Source organism: Capsicum annuum, chromosome 7 (assembly GCF_002878395.1).
Source record: "Capsicum annuum cultivar UCD-10X-F1 chromosome 7, UCD10Xv1.1, whole genome shotgun sequence".
NCBI classification, from domain to species: domain Eukaryota; kingdom Viridiplantae; phylum Streptophyta; class Magnoliopsida; order Solanales; family Solanaceae; genus Capsicum; species Capsicum annuum.
The window spans coordinates 43,517,102-43,536,087 of NC_061117.1; the positions used below are offsets into that span (position 1 = coordinate 43,517,102).

General features: G+C 35.3%; 1 protein-coding gene across 1 annotated transcript; it reads right to left on the reverse strand.

Moving 5' to 3' along the window:
• Positions 1-1,381: 1,381 nt before the first annotated feature.
• LOC124885572 lies at positions 1,382-16,862 on the reverse strand. The gene is made up of 3 exons (XM_047393505.1): positions 15,968-16,862; positions 1,924-2,042; positions 1,382-1,835 (listed from the first exon to the last, which is right to left on the reverse strand). Exons 1-3 carry the CDS (start codon positions 16,020-16,022, stop codon positions 1,617-1,619), a joined length of 393 nt encoding a protein of 130 aa, XP_047249461.1. The 5' UTR covers positions 16,023-16,862; the 3' UTR covers positions 1,382-1,616.
• Between the last annotated feature and the right edge of the window lie 2,124 nt (positions 16,863-18,986).

An 18,986-nucleotide genomic window follows, 5' to 3' on the forward strand; every position in this document is an offset into this window, starting at 1 on the left:
TACTATGTAGGACCTGTATATATACTGCATATCAACTACTGCATTTAAACTGTGTACCTACTATGTAACCACTTCATAGTACCTGTATATACACTGTATATAAAGTGCTGCATATAAACTACACATAAAGTAATGCAAAAATAATACATAGAACTTATATAACATACATCATATACAAAAGTTTAGTATTCGAATTAGCTTATCACTATCAAGTACAAAAATAAAAGATGTATAACCTACTTAACTAACAAATTCATTACTTACTGAATCAATTAAGGGTACTCCTGGATATGCATATGTGAAGAACCACTTTTTTATTTTGACAGTATCAACTCCATAGTCAAAATATTTTGAAAGAGCATTGACAGAATCTGAATAAATAGGCCTGTAAAAAATGTTACAAAAATTGTAATATATGACAAAATAAAATAAAGCAAAAAGAAACTACAAACATAAATTTACATCTGTTTTAAGCGCAATGATCTTGCAACAAACCCATTAAACTGTAATGCCACTTTCAAATCATCAATTTGCTCCGTAATACTCTTCATAAAAGGATGCTTTATAGGCAAGACGCGGTTACTTGGATTAGCATTCTCTACACGCTTGGATGATTGACCTTTAACTTTGCGACAACCAGAATCAAATTTTGACAAAAAAGGCAATTCACATACTATCGCTGGCTTACGTAATCGGCGAGCAATAACAGGTGTTTCACCCAACATAACAGACGCAGCCATGATATTTTCCTCAATATCTTTAACATGATCACTTGAAGTTGCATCAACCTTTCTAACATTATCATATACTAAATCAGTTGTATCAATTGTTGCAATACTCTTATCGGGTTGAGTGAACTTAAAAATTTTAGCGTCTGGAATTTTTGACCAGTCAAGCTCATCTGGCTAAGCACTGCCACATCACCTTCTTTCTGTATTTTTTGATCATGAAAAGGTTGAGTAAACTGAGACACTTCAAAATTACTAAAATTAGACCAATCACTATCAACCTGACTATTTCCACCCTCCCCTATATCCTTATTTTCACCGGAGCTTTGTGTGAACTTCAAAATATCAAAATTTGGAAAATTCTTCCATGAACCATCTTTCAAAGTTTCAGCCATAGAATCAACAACAACATGACCAACTACATAATCACCTACAAAGTTAAATTTCTCTCCAACGTCTTCTGCCAAAGATCAAATACATCGCTACCTACATAATCTATTTTTTTCCCTATATCATCAATCAAATTGTCACTTCTATGATCCACTTCCAGTGGAACAACATTTTGTTGTCCCACATAAGTTGGATCATCAACTTGATCATCACCCATACCACCAACATTAGGTGTCTCATCATCTTTTTCATTTGAGTTATCACCATTGTTATCACTAATTGATGTACCAACCTATACAAAAAACTCTATAAAATAATTACAATAGTGTATATAAGGTTTGTTAAGAAAATAGGAAAAATTCAGGAAAAGAATACCTTGGGTTCATTCTTTATATCTAGAGCTCGAAAAAATCAATTCAAATGAGGATTTCATAAACTTCTCCATCGAGGAAACCTTTTCCGTTAACTAAACATAAAAGGAAAAATTTAAAACATCATTTAGCAAAAACATACAAATATTAATAAAAACCTTCGATATGCCACTTTAACATCACTTCTCAAGAGTTCCAATTCATTATCTGAGCTCGAATGACTACAATCTTGTTTACCGGTGCTAGGCAAATCAATAAAGTGCACAACTGCATCCACGGATTTGAAATGAGGTAATTGAAGGATTATTTTTTCAAGAACTGTCAGCGTAATGCTACGCAACACAACCTACACATACAAAACAACACTTGACATTTAAGAAACACATAACAATTTAACAAAACATATATAAATTACATTTTAAACAACAATATACCTGCTCTTTCCTAATATAAAAAAATGCAGGCTTGATCTCTTTATATGTTGGTCTATACTTTACAAATGATTTCAGTATACGTGGCACACCATCGCCCACTCGGTCAGCAAGATGGCCATCTGCATAAGGACAACACTCATAAAACCAACACTGAAATGCAAGAGGCAAACCAGCACAACGATACATAGTTTTTCGCTAATAAACCTTAGACTTCATTGACTTCAACATTAGATGAAAACATAATTTTCCCCAAGGAAATGTTTCATAGTTCCCAGATTCAGCCAATAAGAAATTATTCTTAGTTATAACATCACTATACGTGATGGAAAAAAGAAAGGAATGAATGAAGAACAAAATAGAAATTTGTAAAGCATCTTCATCACATCGCCACTTTTTGTCCATGAAACACCCTTTTAAATCAAGCTTTGTGACATTGAACTTTCCTGGAAAATACAACTCCATCAGCTTACTTTCTTTAGTAGCAACAAACTCATTATTGTAATAGCCAGTACATTTATGTTGCTAATTGTAGCAAACTCTTGTAAGCCGAACAGTAACCTAGTGTTATTCACTTTAATCCAGATTTTATCATCTCTCTCACAAATAAATTCCCTAAGCAATATTCCATGGATAAGTTGATTTTGAGAAAGAAAACTTGAAAAAGATAAGAAATACCCAAATCAACTATTCTTAAATAAATCAAGTTGCTTTTTGTCCAACTTAGATTTCAAGGCAGTCACAATACCAAAGTTTGTGTGCATGCTGAGCTGACACTTATAATGATCAGATGGACCAAGAAACAAATCCCAAACTTGCAATAAGTAAGTGTATGTTTAGGTATAAATATTTCAAAAAGCTACATATATTACGCATACAGTATTCATTGCAACAGTGTTTCAAATTTTATATAGTTACAATCTAAATGTTCAAACTATACACAGTTGTTATACAATACTGATACACAAATAGTTATAAAACTACTTTACACTAAATTTCACAAAAATCACTACCAATATTTTTCATATACAACGATGACACATATTATATACAACAATAACACACATATTTCAAGCATACAGAAATTCTACATAAAAAGTGAACATCTATCAGACATAATTAATACAAAGCAAGCACAAACAATGTACCTCAAAATCAGTTAATTTGGGTATTTTTCTCTTCCAAGGAGCTTTTTTACTTTTCTTTTTGGATGATTGAGCATCATTTGATGATCGATTTCTTTTTTTTCATTTTTTTGGGAGGAACTATAGTATCTCCTTCATCATTCACACATATCTTCTCCTTTTCTTTAGATGACTTACCATCATCTTCATCATTTTTTGAATCACTATTTTTTCTATTTTTTTGCGAATAACAACAAGATTTGAATCATCACTCACATTTGTATGTGCTTTTTTTTAGCTGATTTCTTTTGTTTCGCCATTGATGGATGACCTACTAATTTACCTTGAGACCTAGTAACTCAACTCGGAGTAGCATGAATATTCTTCAAATTCTTTAATTGAACATCACGATTTATTAAATCTTCAAAATCATTATCACTAACAACAAAATTAGGATCATATCTTACATCTTTACCAGCTAATTTCGTATCAATATTAACCTTTTTCTTGATTTTCATCACTACAAACATTGAAAAACCCTATTCTGAAAGAGCACTCGAAAAAGGTAACTATAGGTATTAGTTAATGCTTTTTTTAGGCAAAAAGGACAACTGAGAAACTTTCACCTTTAGCGCGTGCCTTATTAAAATAAAGGGCTAATAAATGACAATTAAATCATCCGAAATGTTACTTTTGTCCAACACGTGAAACGTGGGCCATTATTGATCATTATTTTTTCAAAGGTGATACGTGGTATCCTTTTCCCTTAAAACAAACTATGACTAGAGGTGGTAAAATATATTATGTGACTTTTATTGATGATTTCTATAGATTTATTAAGTTTTATTTGCTTAGAAATAAAGATGATGCATTTGATACTTTTGTATCTTATAAATTTGAAGTTGAAAATCAGCTTAGTAGAAAAATGAAGAGAATTAGATCTGATAGAGGTAGAGAATATGTAACTTTAAATGCTTTTTATGAAAAAGAATGTATTATTCATGAAATAACTCTGCCTGATTCTAATGTAGCTAAAAGAAAAAATAGGACTTTGAAATAAATGATGAACTCTATGTTAGTTAGCTCTAATGCACTTGATTATTTGTGGGGTGAAGCTATTTTATCTACAAGTCATATACAAAATAGAATTACTCATAAAAAGAAATGGTAAAATCCCTTATGAATTGTGAAAAGGTTATACACCTAATTTGAAATATTTAAAAGTGTGGGTTTTCTTGCTAAAGTTCTTCCTGAACCAAAAAAGAGGAAAATTGCTTCTAAATCTGCTAATTTCATGCTTATTAGATATCCTAAACATAGTGTTGCATATAGATTTCTTGTATTGAAAAGTGATGTACTTGATAGTAATACTATAATTGAGACAAAGAATGTTGAGTTCTTTGAACATTTTTTTCCACTATGTGATAAAATCTCTCATGCACCTATTGAAAGAGAAAATGAATCTACCTCTAATATTGAGGAACTAAGGAGTAAAAGGCCTAGAAAAGGATATTTTTCTTATGGAAATGATTTTCAGAATTTTTTTATTGATAATGAACCATCAAATTATTTTGAAGTTGTATCTTCTTCTGATGCTAAATTTTGGAAAGAGGCAATAAAAAATGAACTTGATTCAATTATGAAAAATAATACATAGGTTTTAACTGACTTACCTCCTGGTGCAAAATCGATTGGTTGTAAATGGATTTTCAAAAAGAAACTTAATCCGGATAGATCTATAGATAAATATAAAGCCCGGTTAGTAGCTAAAGGATTTTCTCAAAAGTAAAATATTGATTATTTTGATACATTCGCACTAGTAACAAGAATTTCTTCTATTCAAATATTAATTGCTTTGGCATCAATTCATAAGTTTTTTATCCACCAAATGGATGTAAAAATAGTTTTCTTAAATGGCGATTTAGAAGAAGAAATTTATATGGTTCAACCTGAAGGATAACTGACTATGCATGAATGGGAACATGAGAACATAACTGACCCTAAAACATGATACAAGAACTGAATATCATGAACAAAACTGAGCCCCTGATACATGGCTTACGTCTGAGATTGGAACTTGAGGTTCCACCTATGAGTACCTACAACTTAAAATTGGATTTGGTATGCGAAGAGAATATGGAAGGTTTAGGTCATAAAAGCTTGGGGATTATAGTGCATCTCCCCCTTGGGACATTATGTCCCCTGAAGAATGTTGACTTGGCTGAGATACTAAGGAAAAATTGAGATAATAAATAGGGAACCTACGAATGGAATTGTGACTGCATATCGGGGTTCTCAAACTGAGGCATGACACCTTAACTGAGCTGAACTCACAACCACATGGTTGCTCGATCTTGGAATAGTTACATTCATGAGACTTCAGATAGTGCGGCTAGATGGAAGGATGGGAAACCCAACCATGTGAACATTATTCACCTGACTGCTAAACTAAATTACTGGTTTTACGAACTAACTCATGCTGAGAACTTATATTCGACTTGAGCCTTTCATTGACACTCTTTCTATAGAGTTCTAGTGGCTTTAGGGAGCAAGAAGTCTTGGCATGGCTACATAAAATGCTGAATAAGAAATCACATCCTGGCTAAAACTATATAATATGAGTCGGGGCCTACGAAACATCATCTAAGATGATGTGACTAAGCCTTATGCACTGCGACTATAAATTTTCAAGCTTAGACTTATCCCTTGAATACTCTCTCAACTATACTCACCACCTTAGTACAGCACATCAGCTGAGACTACTGAATATGTTCACATGGGTGTTGAGCATGAGTGCATAAACCTACTAACTTATCTGATTATCTGAATGGCTGATAGTTGAATAGTTGGTCATATAATATTGAACTGTACTTAGTCTAAATAATTGGACTGGAACTGTAGAGTATCATGCATACAAGGTAAGGACTGACTGGGTAACATGAGATAACTGAGCATGAATTCATGAAAATTGTATTATTTGAGAAGGAAAAACCAAGCGTATAACATGACTCTGAAATAGACTGTACACTGAGGTATTGAGATACTGATAACTGAATAACTAATAACTATACACTATGGTCAAGAAAGTCTGAAACTGAACTGAGTTACTGGACCGAATTCTCCCACTATATTTAAGCCTACTCAAATCTCCGAAATACATTTAGCCACTTAAAAATCAACATGAAATTTAAGCTGATCTTTATACCTACAGCCTCATGTAAAACTAGCATTCAATCATCTTTTCTTAACAGTAAATATTTACTCTCTCCATTCTAAGCAACTACTCACCACTACATCATTTTGTAAGGAGAGACCACTGAAGGGTTAAAACATGAGGACTTGATATATGCATGAATGTTATACCAAACTCGACACTTAACTAAGGTCTGAGGAAGAGAATATCAACACCATGGATTTATCAAAAGATCTAAACTGAGGATATACATGAAGAAATCTGAATTTAGCCGATTGCTAGGAATGTAGCATGGGTCATGGAAACTGAGCATACTATACAGCATGACATGGGTACTGAGTCATGAGCTGCATGACCTAATTCTGGAGTTTCTATATTCATGGAACATGATTCGTAACACTGAGTGAACTGGAACTCCTTATACTAGAAACTGTAAGTGTGCATGATTGCTAACGTGCATGAGTATAGTATATGATCATAGAGCTGATATGTAAGACATGAGTAGATTTCATGAAAACTGATGGGTTTTGAGAGTCTAGAATACGATTCTGAGATGATCTGCATGATCATTCTCGCTATGGGAATAGACAAAAATGTCATCTATGAAGACTATGACGAACATGTCCAAGTACTTCTTGAACACATGGTTCATCAAGTCCATGAAAGCTGCTGGGACATTAGTAAGAGTAATGACCCGGGACTACCCCTTAATCATCATATGGTCCTTATGACCTCGAAGGACCATAAGCTAACCCATGGATGATAACTGTTGTGAGCACTGAATAAAAATACTATAATAATATGTAAGATGGACTGAAATACCATAAGGTTCAAAATACTATAATCAAAACTAAATAAAATACTAAAATACTGAACAACTGTTTGAAATACTCTAGTCTAAAAAGCCTCTAACTATCTCAATATGGAGTTGATGGGACAAGTCCCCAACTAACTCTGACTATTAAAATAATGAACTACTGAATATACTAAGGTAATCTAATATCCTCAGAGTATGAGAATTCACCACTATAATAACTGCTGATAACTGGAGTTGGCTATATGCAGTCAGGAACCTGAGTGTCCGAACCTATGATATGAGATATCATATCGCAAGAACGAGTATGTGATCAGTACGTGGGAATGTACTGGTATGCTAAATAAGGTAAGGCTAAATGCATGGGTTTATATTCATGAAAAATAAATAACTAAATAATATGCAAGAGCTGGATTAGCATACATGGAGAATCTGTAACCACTAAACATAATGTGCATACTACAACTGAGTATATTAAAACTAAATCTGATAACTGATAAATGAACATACTGATAATTTAAAATCATAATCTTGATTACTAATGACTGAGTGACTGTATTTGATAGTCCTAATTTTGTAAAACTGAACTGAGTTTATTCTGAAGATTGAGAGTAAAATTGAAAACTGTGAGAGTTCTCACTTAACTGACATGCCCTTGAGTAAACTGAGTGGGGACCAACCTGTAACTCTAATAGGAAGGGTGCCAGTACTATACCATGGGTAAATACACTACTGTTGTCAAGCCTATATGATGGGTAACTCTGAACAGGGAGTCATGCCTAATCTGATGGGTGACCCCTGGGAGGTAGCCAAGCCTTAATCTGATGGGTGACTCCTCACATCCTACGTTGGCTACATAGTTCCATAGTTTGATACTACTACTAACAAATCTGCCTGCCTGACAGGAGAAGTTGTCACCTCTACAGTTTCTCGGCGCTAGTTCCTACTCCCAACTGAATGACACTGATCTGATCATACTAAACTAGACTGGATTGATATAGAGTTTACTGAGTTTTCCTAAGTTCTATAACTGAATGAGTTCTACTGAGTTCTATAACTGACTGAGACTATAACTGATCATGACATGACTGGTAGTATCCTGTCACTAATACTGGCTCTAAGTAAACAACTAAATTATCAGGTATTAAATACCCTCAGGACTCGATAGCATGAAAAGTAAAGCAAAGCATCATCTTGAATAACATAACAATGTTCACTTGGTCATAATTCATTCATAGAGACATTTCATCACATACTTGTAATGCATTAACTTGTACATGAATGGGGAATACATGTTAGTATGCCATAATGGCATTATTTCATTCTCATAGACAATTTATCAAACACATGGGAAACATGCTTGGTTCATTAAATCATAAACACTTAAGGTTAACATGGCTACAATAATCAACTTGCAACTTGAAGGGTTTATCATGAATATCATATAATTCAGCACATACTAGGATCAATTCTTGGAACTTGTAATCTAAATCATGGATTAAAACTCAAACAACACCATGAACATGAATTCAATCTAATTCAAACATGAAAATCATAAATCATAAATCTTGTATTTTGAAAAAGGATTCTTGAACTCCATGGAAGGTAAGGGTCCATGGATGAACATCTAACATACCTTAATTTGAGAGTTTCTTGGAGAAATTCTTGGGATTGACCTTGATTCTTGAGAGCTCGGGTTTGTTTTCTTGAGAGAGAATTATCTTTTGATTTTAGGAAACAATGAATAATGAAGGTTTTAAACATTTTTAGAGATTAAATCCCATATCTGGACAAATTAAAATCATTGGGAAAGTTTGTTTTAACCTTAGGCACAACTTTAAGTTTTTGTGCAATTTTTTCGATCTAGACCCCTGGCGCAACGTGCCACTATCATGCCAAGCCACTGGAAAATGACAACTAGGAAATTGCATGGTGGCGCGATGTAGTGGGATAGCGTTGGAACATTGGAAAAGGACCATTGCTATTTTGAGCCTTGGCGCGATGCGTCATGATCGTGGAGGCTCACTGGATTTTGACAATTGTTATTTTGTTTGGCTCCGCGATGTGCTGATGGCTCAAGTGGTACACTGTCTTACTAAAATGGCCATAAATCTTCGTCCGAGTATCGGATTTGGGTGAATTTTATATCGTTGGAAAGCTGACTGAATTTTCTACAAGATGGTGGGTCTAAATCTAGGAAATTCTACCTAGAAAAAATATTATACTTAGGGATTCTTATGTACTGAAGACTAAACTGAGCTGGGAAATTATGGGGTATTACAATATCTCCCCTTGGGAATATTCATCCTCGAATGTGGCTAGTTAAGCTGACAGAATACTGACAGACTGAGTGTACGTACTAAACTAGACATACACAACTGAAGAATGATTACGTGACTGGTCTAATAGACTAAGCTTACATACTGAACATGTATATCTGATGCTTGATTACATGGATAAAACTGATTAATGAAATACCTGACTGACATGAGAATGATATGAGATGGTAACTAATAACAAGTTTGTAACAGTACAGAATATGGGACTAAGGAGGTTTATGGAAGACTGTGATAATATATGAGACACCATCTAACTGAAGCATTACTGAATGACTTCGACACACTATTGAGCCTGAGGAACACACGACATAAATTGAACTTCATCGACCATTAAGAGTGTAACATGAGTTATGGGAACTGAGCATACTGGGAAACATGATTACGTGCATCATGAACTGCATGATCTAAGTTTGGAATTTTTGAACTTATGGAACTTGATTCATACTACAGGTTAAACTTGAACCCCTTATACTAGGAACTGTAAGCATGCATGGTCTTCTACCATGTACTACACTACCATCTTCCCCTTAGCTTAAAGTCATTGTTTTAAGTCCGTAGGTCACTAAATCAATAACCCTACTACTATTTCAGGGTTTAACCTTGTAATGGACTGCTATGTAAGAAATTACAAAAGATAGAGAAGCTCATGGATCTAATAAGGCATAAACATATAAGTGGGAGATTTGTAACTTACTAGTGACCACATCAGGAGGACTTTCCTAATCCTATCGAGACCAAAGTGCATAAAATCTACTTAGACACTGACCGTGGGTGGCACTGGAAGGGGAGCCCTGCTAATTTAGGAAACTGGACTGAACTGGTGACTGATGAGACTGACCCTGATGGCGCATATCCCTACCTCTTTGAGCAGCTACTCGACACTTCTTGAGCCTATGGCTCGGTTTCCTATACCCATGACAAATATTACTGCCAGCCCTATACTCTTCTTGATGGTTTTTACCACACTCTCTGCTAAACGAATTAGTACGACCATTGCTAATGCTATCCTAGGTCATCGGTACACTAGATGAGGATGGAGATGGGACTGCAAACTTTGGGCAAAACTAGGAATGGTTACCACCATTTGACTTGGGCTGATTGAAATTGAAACTACCTATTCTAGCTCTCTTTTTTTCCCTCTCTTTTTCTTTAGCCTTCTGCTCTTCAATTTGTTAAGCATTGACCATTAGTCTATATATGTCCATCTCCTTAATTAACATTGTGGTTCTGCACTCATTAACCACACTCTCTGACATCTCAGACACAAACTTACTTATCCTGGACCTATTGTCTGATACCACACGAGGAACATATCTAGCTAATTATGTAAACTAAAGGGAATACTCTTTCATGCTCATGTTGCCCTATATGAATTTATAAATTCTAACACTTTGGCCTCTCATAACTCTAAGGGAAAGAATCTATCTGGAAAAGCAGTAGAAAACTCTTTCCACTCTACGTGCTCTATATCTGTTCCCCTGTCTACATCCACTGCTTAAACCACATATGGGCTACATCTTGTAGCTGATAGGCGGCTAACTTACCACTTTTACTAGAAGTCATTCCCATGATATTTATGACTTTCTGAACCTGATCGAGGAACTCCTGTGGATCTTTTTATGACTTAGAACCTAAGATTAGGGGAGGATCTATTCGGGTGAAGTCTCAAATTTTGGTTGAAGTAGTATTGCCCACTGAGTTGGATGGAACAGCAGCTGGCTATTCATTCTGGGTTGCGACCAAATTGGCTAGGGTAATGAATGCAACTCTGAATTATGCATGAGAGATATGCTCATCCAGGGAATCTGCCTGAATGGGCTGAGGTGCTGTCTGATTTCTGATTCTTCTTTCATTAGTCCTTTTGGGAGGCATATTCTATAAACAAAAGGAAAAAACGGATTAGACTAATAGTTTAACTTGAGCTCATGCTCACTCGAATGATATTAATATTGAAAAAAGGAAAACTTTTCCTAAAACATCTCATAGCCTCCTGCCCATAAGTGTGGTGCGCCACATACCCATGCATAAGACTCTACTTAATGCGACTTTCAGACTTTCTAGGACACTGTTAAACCTTAGAATCTAATACCAAGTTTGTAATAACCTTGGATTACCCCCTAGTCGTCACATGGTGCTTATGACCTCGAAGGACCACAAGCTAACCCATGGCTAGTACCTGCTGTGAGCATTGAATAAAAATACTGTAATAATGCAAAAGATGGATTAAAATGCCATATGGTTCAAATACTACAATTAAAAATGAAGAAAATACTGAACTACTGAACTACTATATGAAATATTCTAGTCTAAAAAGTCTCTAACTGTCTGAATATAGAGTGATGGGAAAAATCCCCAACTAACTCTGACTACTGAAATAATGAATCACTGAATGTACTGAAGCAATCTAACATCCTCGGAGTATGAGGACTCACTACTATAACTGTTACTGATAACTGGAGCTGGCTCTATGCGGTTAGGAACCTAAGCGTCCGAACCATGATATGAGACATCATAGCGCAAGAAATGAGTATGTGATTAGTACATGGGAATGTACTGGTATGCTAAATGAGGTAAGGATGAATGTATAGGTTTATATGCATGAACAATAAGTAACTGAATGATACAAGAGCTAGATTAGCATACATGGAGGATATGTAACTACTGAACATAATGGGCATACTATAACTGAGTATACTGGAACTGAATTAGATAACTGAATATACTGATAATCTAAAATCACTGATAATCTTGATTACTGATGACTGAGTGACTGTATCTGATAGTCTTGATTCTGTAGAACTGAACTAAGTTCTATTCTAAAGACTGAGATTGAAACTAAAAACTGTGGGAGTTCTAACTTAATCGACATGCCCCTGAGTAAACTGAGTGGAGTCCAACCTGTAACCCCAGTTGGAAGGGTTTCACTACCGTTCCATGAGTAAATACACTGTTGTCGTCAAGCCTATCTAATGGGTAACCCTGAATAGAAAGTCAAGCCTAATTTGATGGGTGACCCCTGGGAGGTAGCCAAGCCTTAATCTGACAGGTGACTCCTTACATCCTACGCTGGCTACATAGTATTGTAGTACGAGACTACTAATAATGACTCTGCCTACCTGACAAGAGAAGTCATCACCTTTACACTCACTCGATACTAGTTCCTACTCCCAATTGAATAACACTGATCTGATCATATTGAACTGGACTGGACTGATATAGAGTTTACTGAGTTTTACTAAGTTTTGTAACTGACTAAGTTCTACTGATTTTTGTAACTGATTGAGAGTACTACAGATTATGAAATAACTGATACTATCCTATCACTGACACTGGATCTAGGTAAACAACTAAATTATCGAGCATTAAATACCCCTAGGACTCGATAGCATGAAAAGTAAAGCAAAGCATCATCTTGAATAACATAACAATGTTCACTTGGTTATAATTCATTCATAGAGATATTTCATCAAACACTTGTAATGCATTAACTTGTACATGAATGGGGAATACATGTTAGCATGATATAGTGGCATTATTTTATTCTCATAGACAATGTATCAAACACATGGGAAGCATGCTTGGTTCATTAACTCATAAACACTTAACGTTAACATGGCTACAATAATCAACTTGCAACTTGAAGGGTATTATGAATATCATGTAATTCAACACATACTAGGATCAATTCTTGAAACTTGTAATCTAAATCATGAATTAAAACTCCAAAAACACCATGAATATGAATTCAATCTAATTCAAATATGGAAATCATAAATCATAAATCTTGTATTTTGAAAAAGGATTCTTGGGCTCCATGGAAGGTAAGGATACATGGATAAGCATCTAACATACCTTAATTTGAGAGTTTATTAGAGTTCTTAGAGAAATTCTTGGGATTGACCTAGATTCTTTAGAGATAGAGTTTGTTTTCTTGAGAGAGAATTATCTTTTAATTTTGGGGAAAACTGAATAATAAAGGGTTTAAATATTGCTAGGGATTAAATTCCATATATGGATGAATTAAAATCATAGGGAAAGACTGTTTTAACCTTGGGTGCAACTTTAGGTTTTTGTACAATTTTTACGATTTGGATCCCTAGCGCGACGCGCCACTATTCTGCCAAGCCATTGGAAAATGAAAACTGGGAAATTGTATGGTGGCGCAATGCGGTGGGATCACGTTGGAACACTAGAAAAGGACCATTGCCATTTTGATCCTTGGCGCGATGCATCATGATCACGGAGGCTCACTAGATTTTGACGATTGTCACTTTGGTTGGCTCCGCGATGCGCTGATGGCTTAGATGGTACACTGTCTTACTAAAATGGCCATAACTCTTTGCCCGAGTGTCGGATTTGGGAAAATTTTATATTTTTGGAAAGCTAACTAAATTTCTTATGAGATGGTGGGTCTAAATCTAGGAAATTATGCATAGAACAATAATCTACTTAGGGATTCTTGTGTATTGAATACTAAACTGAGTTGGAAAATTATGGGATATTACAGTAAGACCAAATGACATAACTAAGAATTCAAAGTGACCATACCGAGTTCTGAAAGCTATTTTTGGAATGTTCCATTCCCTGACTTTGAGCTGATGATAGCCTGATCTGAGGTCTATCTTATAGAAGTAACTGGAACCCTGAAGTTGGTCAAACAAGTCATCGATTCTGGGAAGTGGATACTTGTTTCTTGATCCTGACTTTATTTAACTGATGGTAGTCTATACATATTTTGAGAGAACCATATTTTTTACGCATGAATAGAACTGGTGCACCCTACGGGGACACACTAGGTCTGATGAATCCCTTATCTAGGAGATCCTTTAACTTTTCTTTTAATTCTTTGAGTTCTACTGGAGCCATTCTATATGGAGAAATAGATATGGACTGAGTATCTGGAAGAAGGTCTATTTCAAAGTCGATTTGTCTTTTGAGAGGAACTCTAAGAAGATCTTCGTTAAACACATCTGAGAATTCACATACTACTATACTGACTCAAGATTAGGGGTTCCTGATCTAGAGTCCTGGACTCGAATGATATGGTAGACACATCCCTTAGATATCATTTTCCTTTCCCTAATGTAGGAAATAAGCTAACCCCTAAGTGCTAAAGTACTACCCCTCTACTCTAGGACGAGCTCATTTGGGAACTGAAATTGGATATATTTTTTTTCCAGTCGATTGAGCCATAGAAAGAATGAGGCCAATCCATGCCGATAATGACATCAAAAGTGTTTATCTCTAATTCAACTAAGTTTGCTAAAGTGACTTCCTAAGATGCCATAACCAGATAGTTCCTGTATACCCACTGAGCTATGATAGATTTAACCACTGGGTAGAGACTGAGAAAGGCTCTGCTAGAATTTTAGGACTGACTCCAATGTTAACAGCTATATCAGGAGTTACAAAATACAAAGAAGCTCATGGATCTAGTAAAGCATAAATATACAAATGATAAACTTGTAACATACCAGTGGCCTCGTCAGGAGAACTTTCCTGATCCTATTGGGACTGAAGTGTATAAAGCCTATTTAGGTGTTGCCCACTGGTGGAACTGGAAGCGGCACCCTACTGATTCGGGCAATCGGACTGAGCTTTGGAATGATTTTGCTGACCCTGGGAACCTGACTGGTGACAATCTCTGACTCTATGACCTGGCTTGCCACACCTGAAACATAAATCACTGCTAGATCTACAGATACCCTGGTGGTTTCTACTATATTTCAGACAAAGGGGATTGGTTTGGCCACTCTTTGGCCTAGACGTTCTGGCCCTCTAATTCTTTCTCTTCTTTTTCCTATGCCTCTCCTCCTTACTCTGCAGAGCATGATCCATAAGCCTAGATAGGATACCAACTAGCTGATTGTTCTGATCAACTATTGAATGAGTTAAGGTTGTGAGAGCAGCTCTAAACTCAGCATGAGAAACATGCTCATTCAGGGGATTTTCCTAAACGTGCAGAGGGGTTGACTGGTTTTCATTACTTCTTTCATTAGCGTCCCTAGAATAAATGTTCTGGAAGCATAAGGAAAAGATGAATTAGACTGAGATTTTAACTTAAGCTCATGCTTACTCGTACGATATGAATACTGAAAGAAGGGAAACTTTTCCTAAAACATCTAATAGCCTCATATCCATAAGTGTAGTGTGTTACACACCTATGCATAAGACACTACTAGATATGAATTTCAGACTTCTTAGGAATCTATTGAACCTAGATCTGATACCAAGCTTGTAGCACCCCAAGTTTGTACCCCGAATGCTATACGGTGCTCATAATCTTGAGGGATCACAAGCTAACCCATGACTGGTACCTTCTACAATAACTGTATAATAATACTTTATTATACGGAAATTAGGCGAAAGTTTGCCATTAGGTTCAAAATTGTAAATAAATACTGAGTATTGAAAACTGAATACAGATATATCTATCTGAAATACACTAGTCTGATAAGCCTCTACAGTCTGAACAAGGAGTTGATAGGAAAAGTCCCCAACTAACTCCGACTACTAAAATAAACTGAGTACTGAAATACTGTAATAATAAATTTATCCTAAAATCATGAGAACTCACCACTAATCTGCTGCTGATGGATCGGGCTACTAAGTATGATTGGGAGCCCGTGCATATGAACCTATGATATAAGACATCATAGCACAAAGAAAGGTATGTGTCAGTAATTTGGATGTACTAGTATGTTAAGTGAGGTATTCTAAGATGAATGGGTTCATATGCATGAACAATATTGACTAAATAACAAGAGTATAACTGAATGAAAGTACATGCATGAATACATAAACTATAACTGAGGTCATCATAACACTAGTTACTGAGTTCTGAATTACTGATTTACTCATATCTGAGTTTACTGATACTATATAACTGGTAGCTAAATGACTGTATCTGACAGTCTAGATTCTATGGAACTGTACGGAGTTCTGTATTTAATTGAGTGACTGTATCTGACAGTCTTAATATTGTAGAACTGAACTGAGTTCTATACTGAGACTGAAACTGAAACTGAGACTGTGGGAGGTAATTATCTAATCGACATACCCCTTTTTGGATAGATTGGGGTCCAACCTGTAACCCTAGTTGGAACGGTATCAGTATCGTGCCACGGGTAAAGACAACTATAAGTTTACCCTCTCTAATATGAAGCTCTTTCGTTAACCCTTGCTGGCAGGAAAACTTGTACGAGATGTATCAACCCTAGTATATAAGGAAGATATATCAACCTATGGTAGCTACATAGTTCTGTAATGCATAGATGACTACTAAGGTCAAACCCTCTGCTAGCAGGAATTCTCCTATCCCTAGGTTTGCTCGGTGCTGAATCCTACTCCCAACTGAATAGACACTAAACTAATTCCTAGTTCATACTAGGCTTGACTGAATTATTACTGATTATAATGTCTAATTGAACTAAACTAAGTTCACTGAGTTCCGTTGACTAACAGAATACTATTGAATTCTTTTAAATAACTGAATTTACTGAGGTATGAACTGGATACTGAACTGGACTGGACTGATACTGAGTCTACTGAGTTTTTCCTAAGTTCTGTAACTGACTGGGAGTACTACTGATCGTGACATGACTGAGATTATTCTATAACTAACACTAGCTCTAGGTAAGCAGCTAAATTGTCGGGTATTAAATACCCCCAGGACTCGATAGCATGGAAAGTAAAGCATTATATGACCTTGCATAGCATAGAAACGTACACTTGTTCATAATGCATCTTTAGAGGCATTTTATCAAACACTTGAATGGCATAAACTACTATACATGCTAATATGATGTAATATCACTATTTAATTCACATGAACAACTCATCAAACACTTGGAAGGCATTGTATATGCACATAGTACTAATCAACACATGAGCATCACAATTTCAAGGCTTTAATATGAATTCACATGATACTACATACATAATAATTGTTTTTACATAAATCTTGCACTTAATCATGGTATAGAAACTTAATCAACATTATTATCATGAGTACACTTGAATCCAAATCATGGAAATCATGAAATCAATTTACTTAAAGTTTAAACGAGCTTCTTGGACTCCAAGGGTGGAAGGAACCCTTGGATGAACACTTGACATAACTTAAAGCTTTAATTCTTAAAGATTGATGGATTTCCTTGGAACATGGATTCTTTAATATGATGAACTAGGGTTTGTTCTTCAAAAATTCTAGAGAGAATGAATAAATTTTGCCTTTTGGAAGGCTTAATTACATGTTTTGGCGCTGATATAAGATGGGAAAATACCCATTTAACCCTCTGGATGCGGGTTTTAATTACTAGAAACTGGACTAGCGACGCGCAGACCGACGCACCACATTGTTGGCATCAACGCAATAGCCAACGCGCCACATTGAGTCCACTTTGGTTCACTAGAATTTTCACTGGGAGCTGGGAAAAAATACTCATTGACGTGATGGGTGATGCGGCACGTTGATATCACGTCGATCCACTGGTTTAAGCTTTCAAATATGTTCCAAACAAAGTCTGAAAAATTCGAAACTTGTCCAATAACACCTATTGACATTCCTGATTATGAATTAACCTAAAAATCAATATTTGAAGGTTATAAGGGTCGTGAAAACGGATTGGCAACTTACGAAGGATAAAATAACTCTAAGTATGAACACTTAGCTAAATTTTTTCTAAGTTTGGGACCCCTTACTAGCTTTTACAAGGCTGAATCAAGTTTAGGATTTTATGGGGTCTTACAATTATACACTATTATATCACTGTACTTATAATATAATTATTGTTAAATTAATATTTTGTTAATAGTTAAATAATATTGTTATTATTATTTGCCACTGTTCCCCAAGACTAAACACCCTTAAATAATAATTCAAAATTCAAAAGTGTAGAAAAATTTCATCAGACGATCCAGGTTATGGATCGGCGGTCCCCTGATGGACTGGTTTCCAAACCGTTGAATTTTGGTCAATTTTAAGCTTACTGGATAGGGATGATGAGTCCAGTGATGGCCTCTATCTAAGAGATTATTCCGTCCATTATTCGCTGGCAGACAAACACTCTCTGATAAAATTATTATAATGTTTTACTCTGATATTAGATCAAGAAATGATCAATGTTTCTGGAGACGAGAATTGAAGACCTTTGATATGGTGGGGAATTATAAAACTGTTCATATTCAGGGAGTAGTGCTCACTTGAAGTTGATCCTAGTAAAATCTTATACCAAAATTCAATCGGTAAAGAAGCTTTCAACTCAACTTTGTGCTAGAGGTTCTTTAGGACCTTAATTTATATCTAAAGCTCTTCTCATACTAAATAATTGGTCTTAAACCTGTATGTAAAAATTTAAAATCATAAAATTCGAATCTATACGCACTCAAAGAACAACTCGGATGATAGTTTAAAATTTTGGAGTGTTACGCTTTGATTACAATCTTATGTTGTAAGTGCATTCTAATTGTAATGTTGAGAGCTTTTATGCTAGAGAAATTAATTAAATTTGGAACACAATATTAAAATCAGACAGGATTAAATATAGTGGTAAGAATAATGAAAATTCATATAGCTAACAAAAATTTGCTTAAGA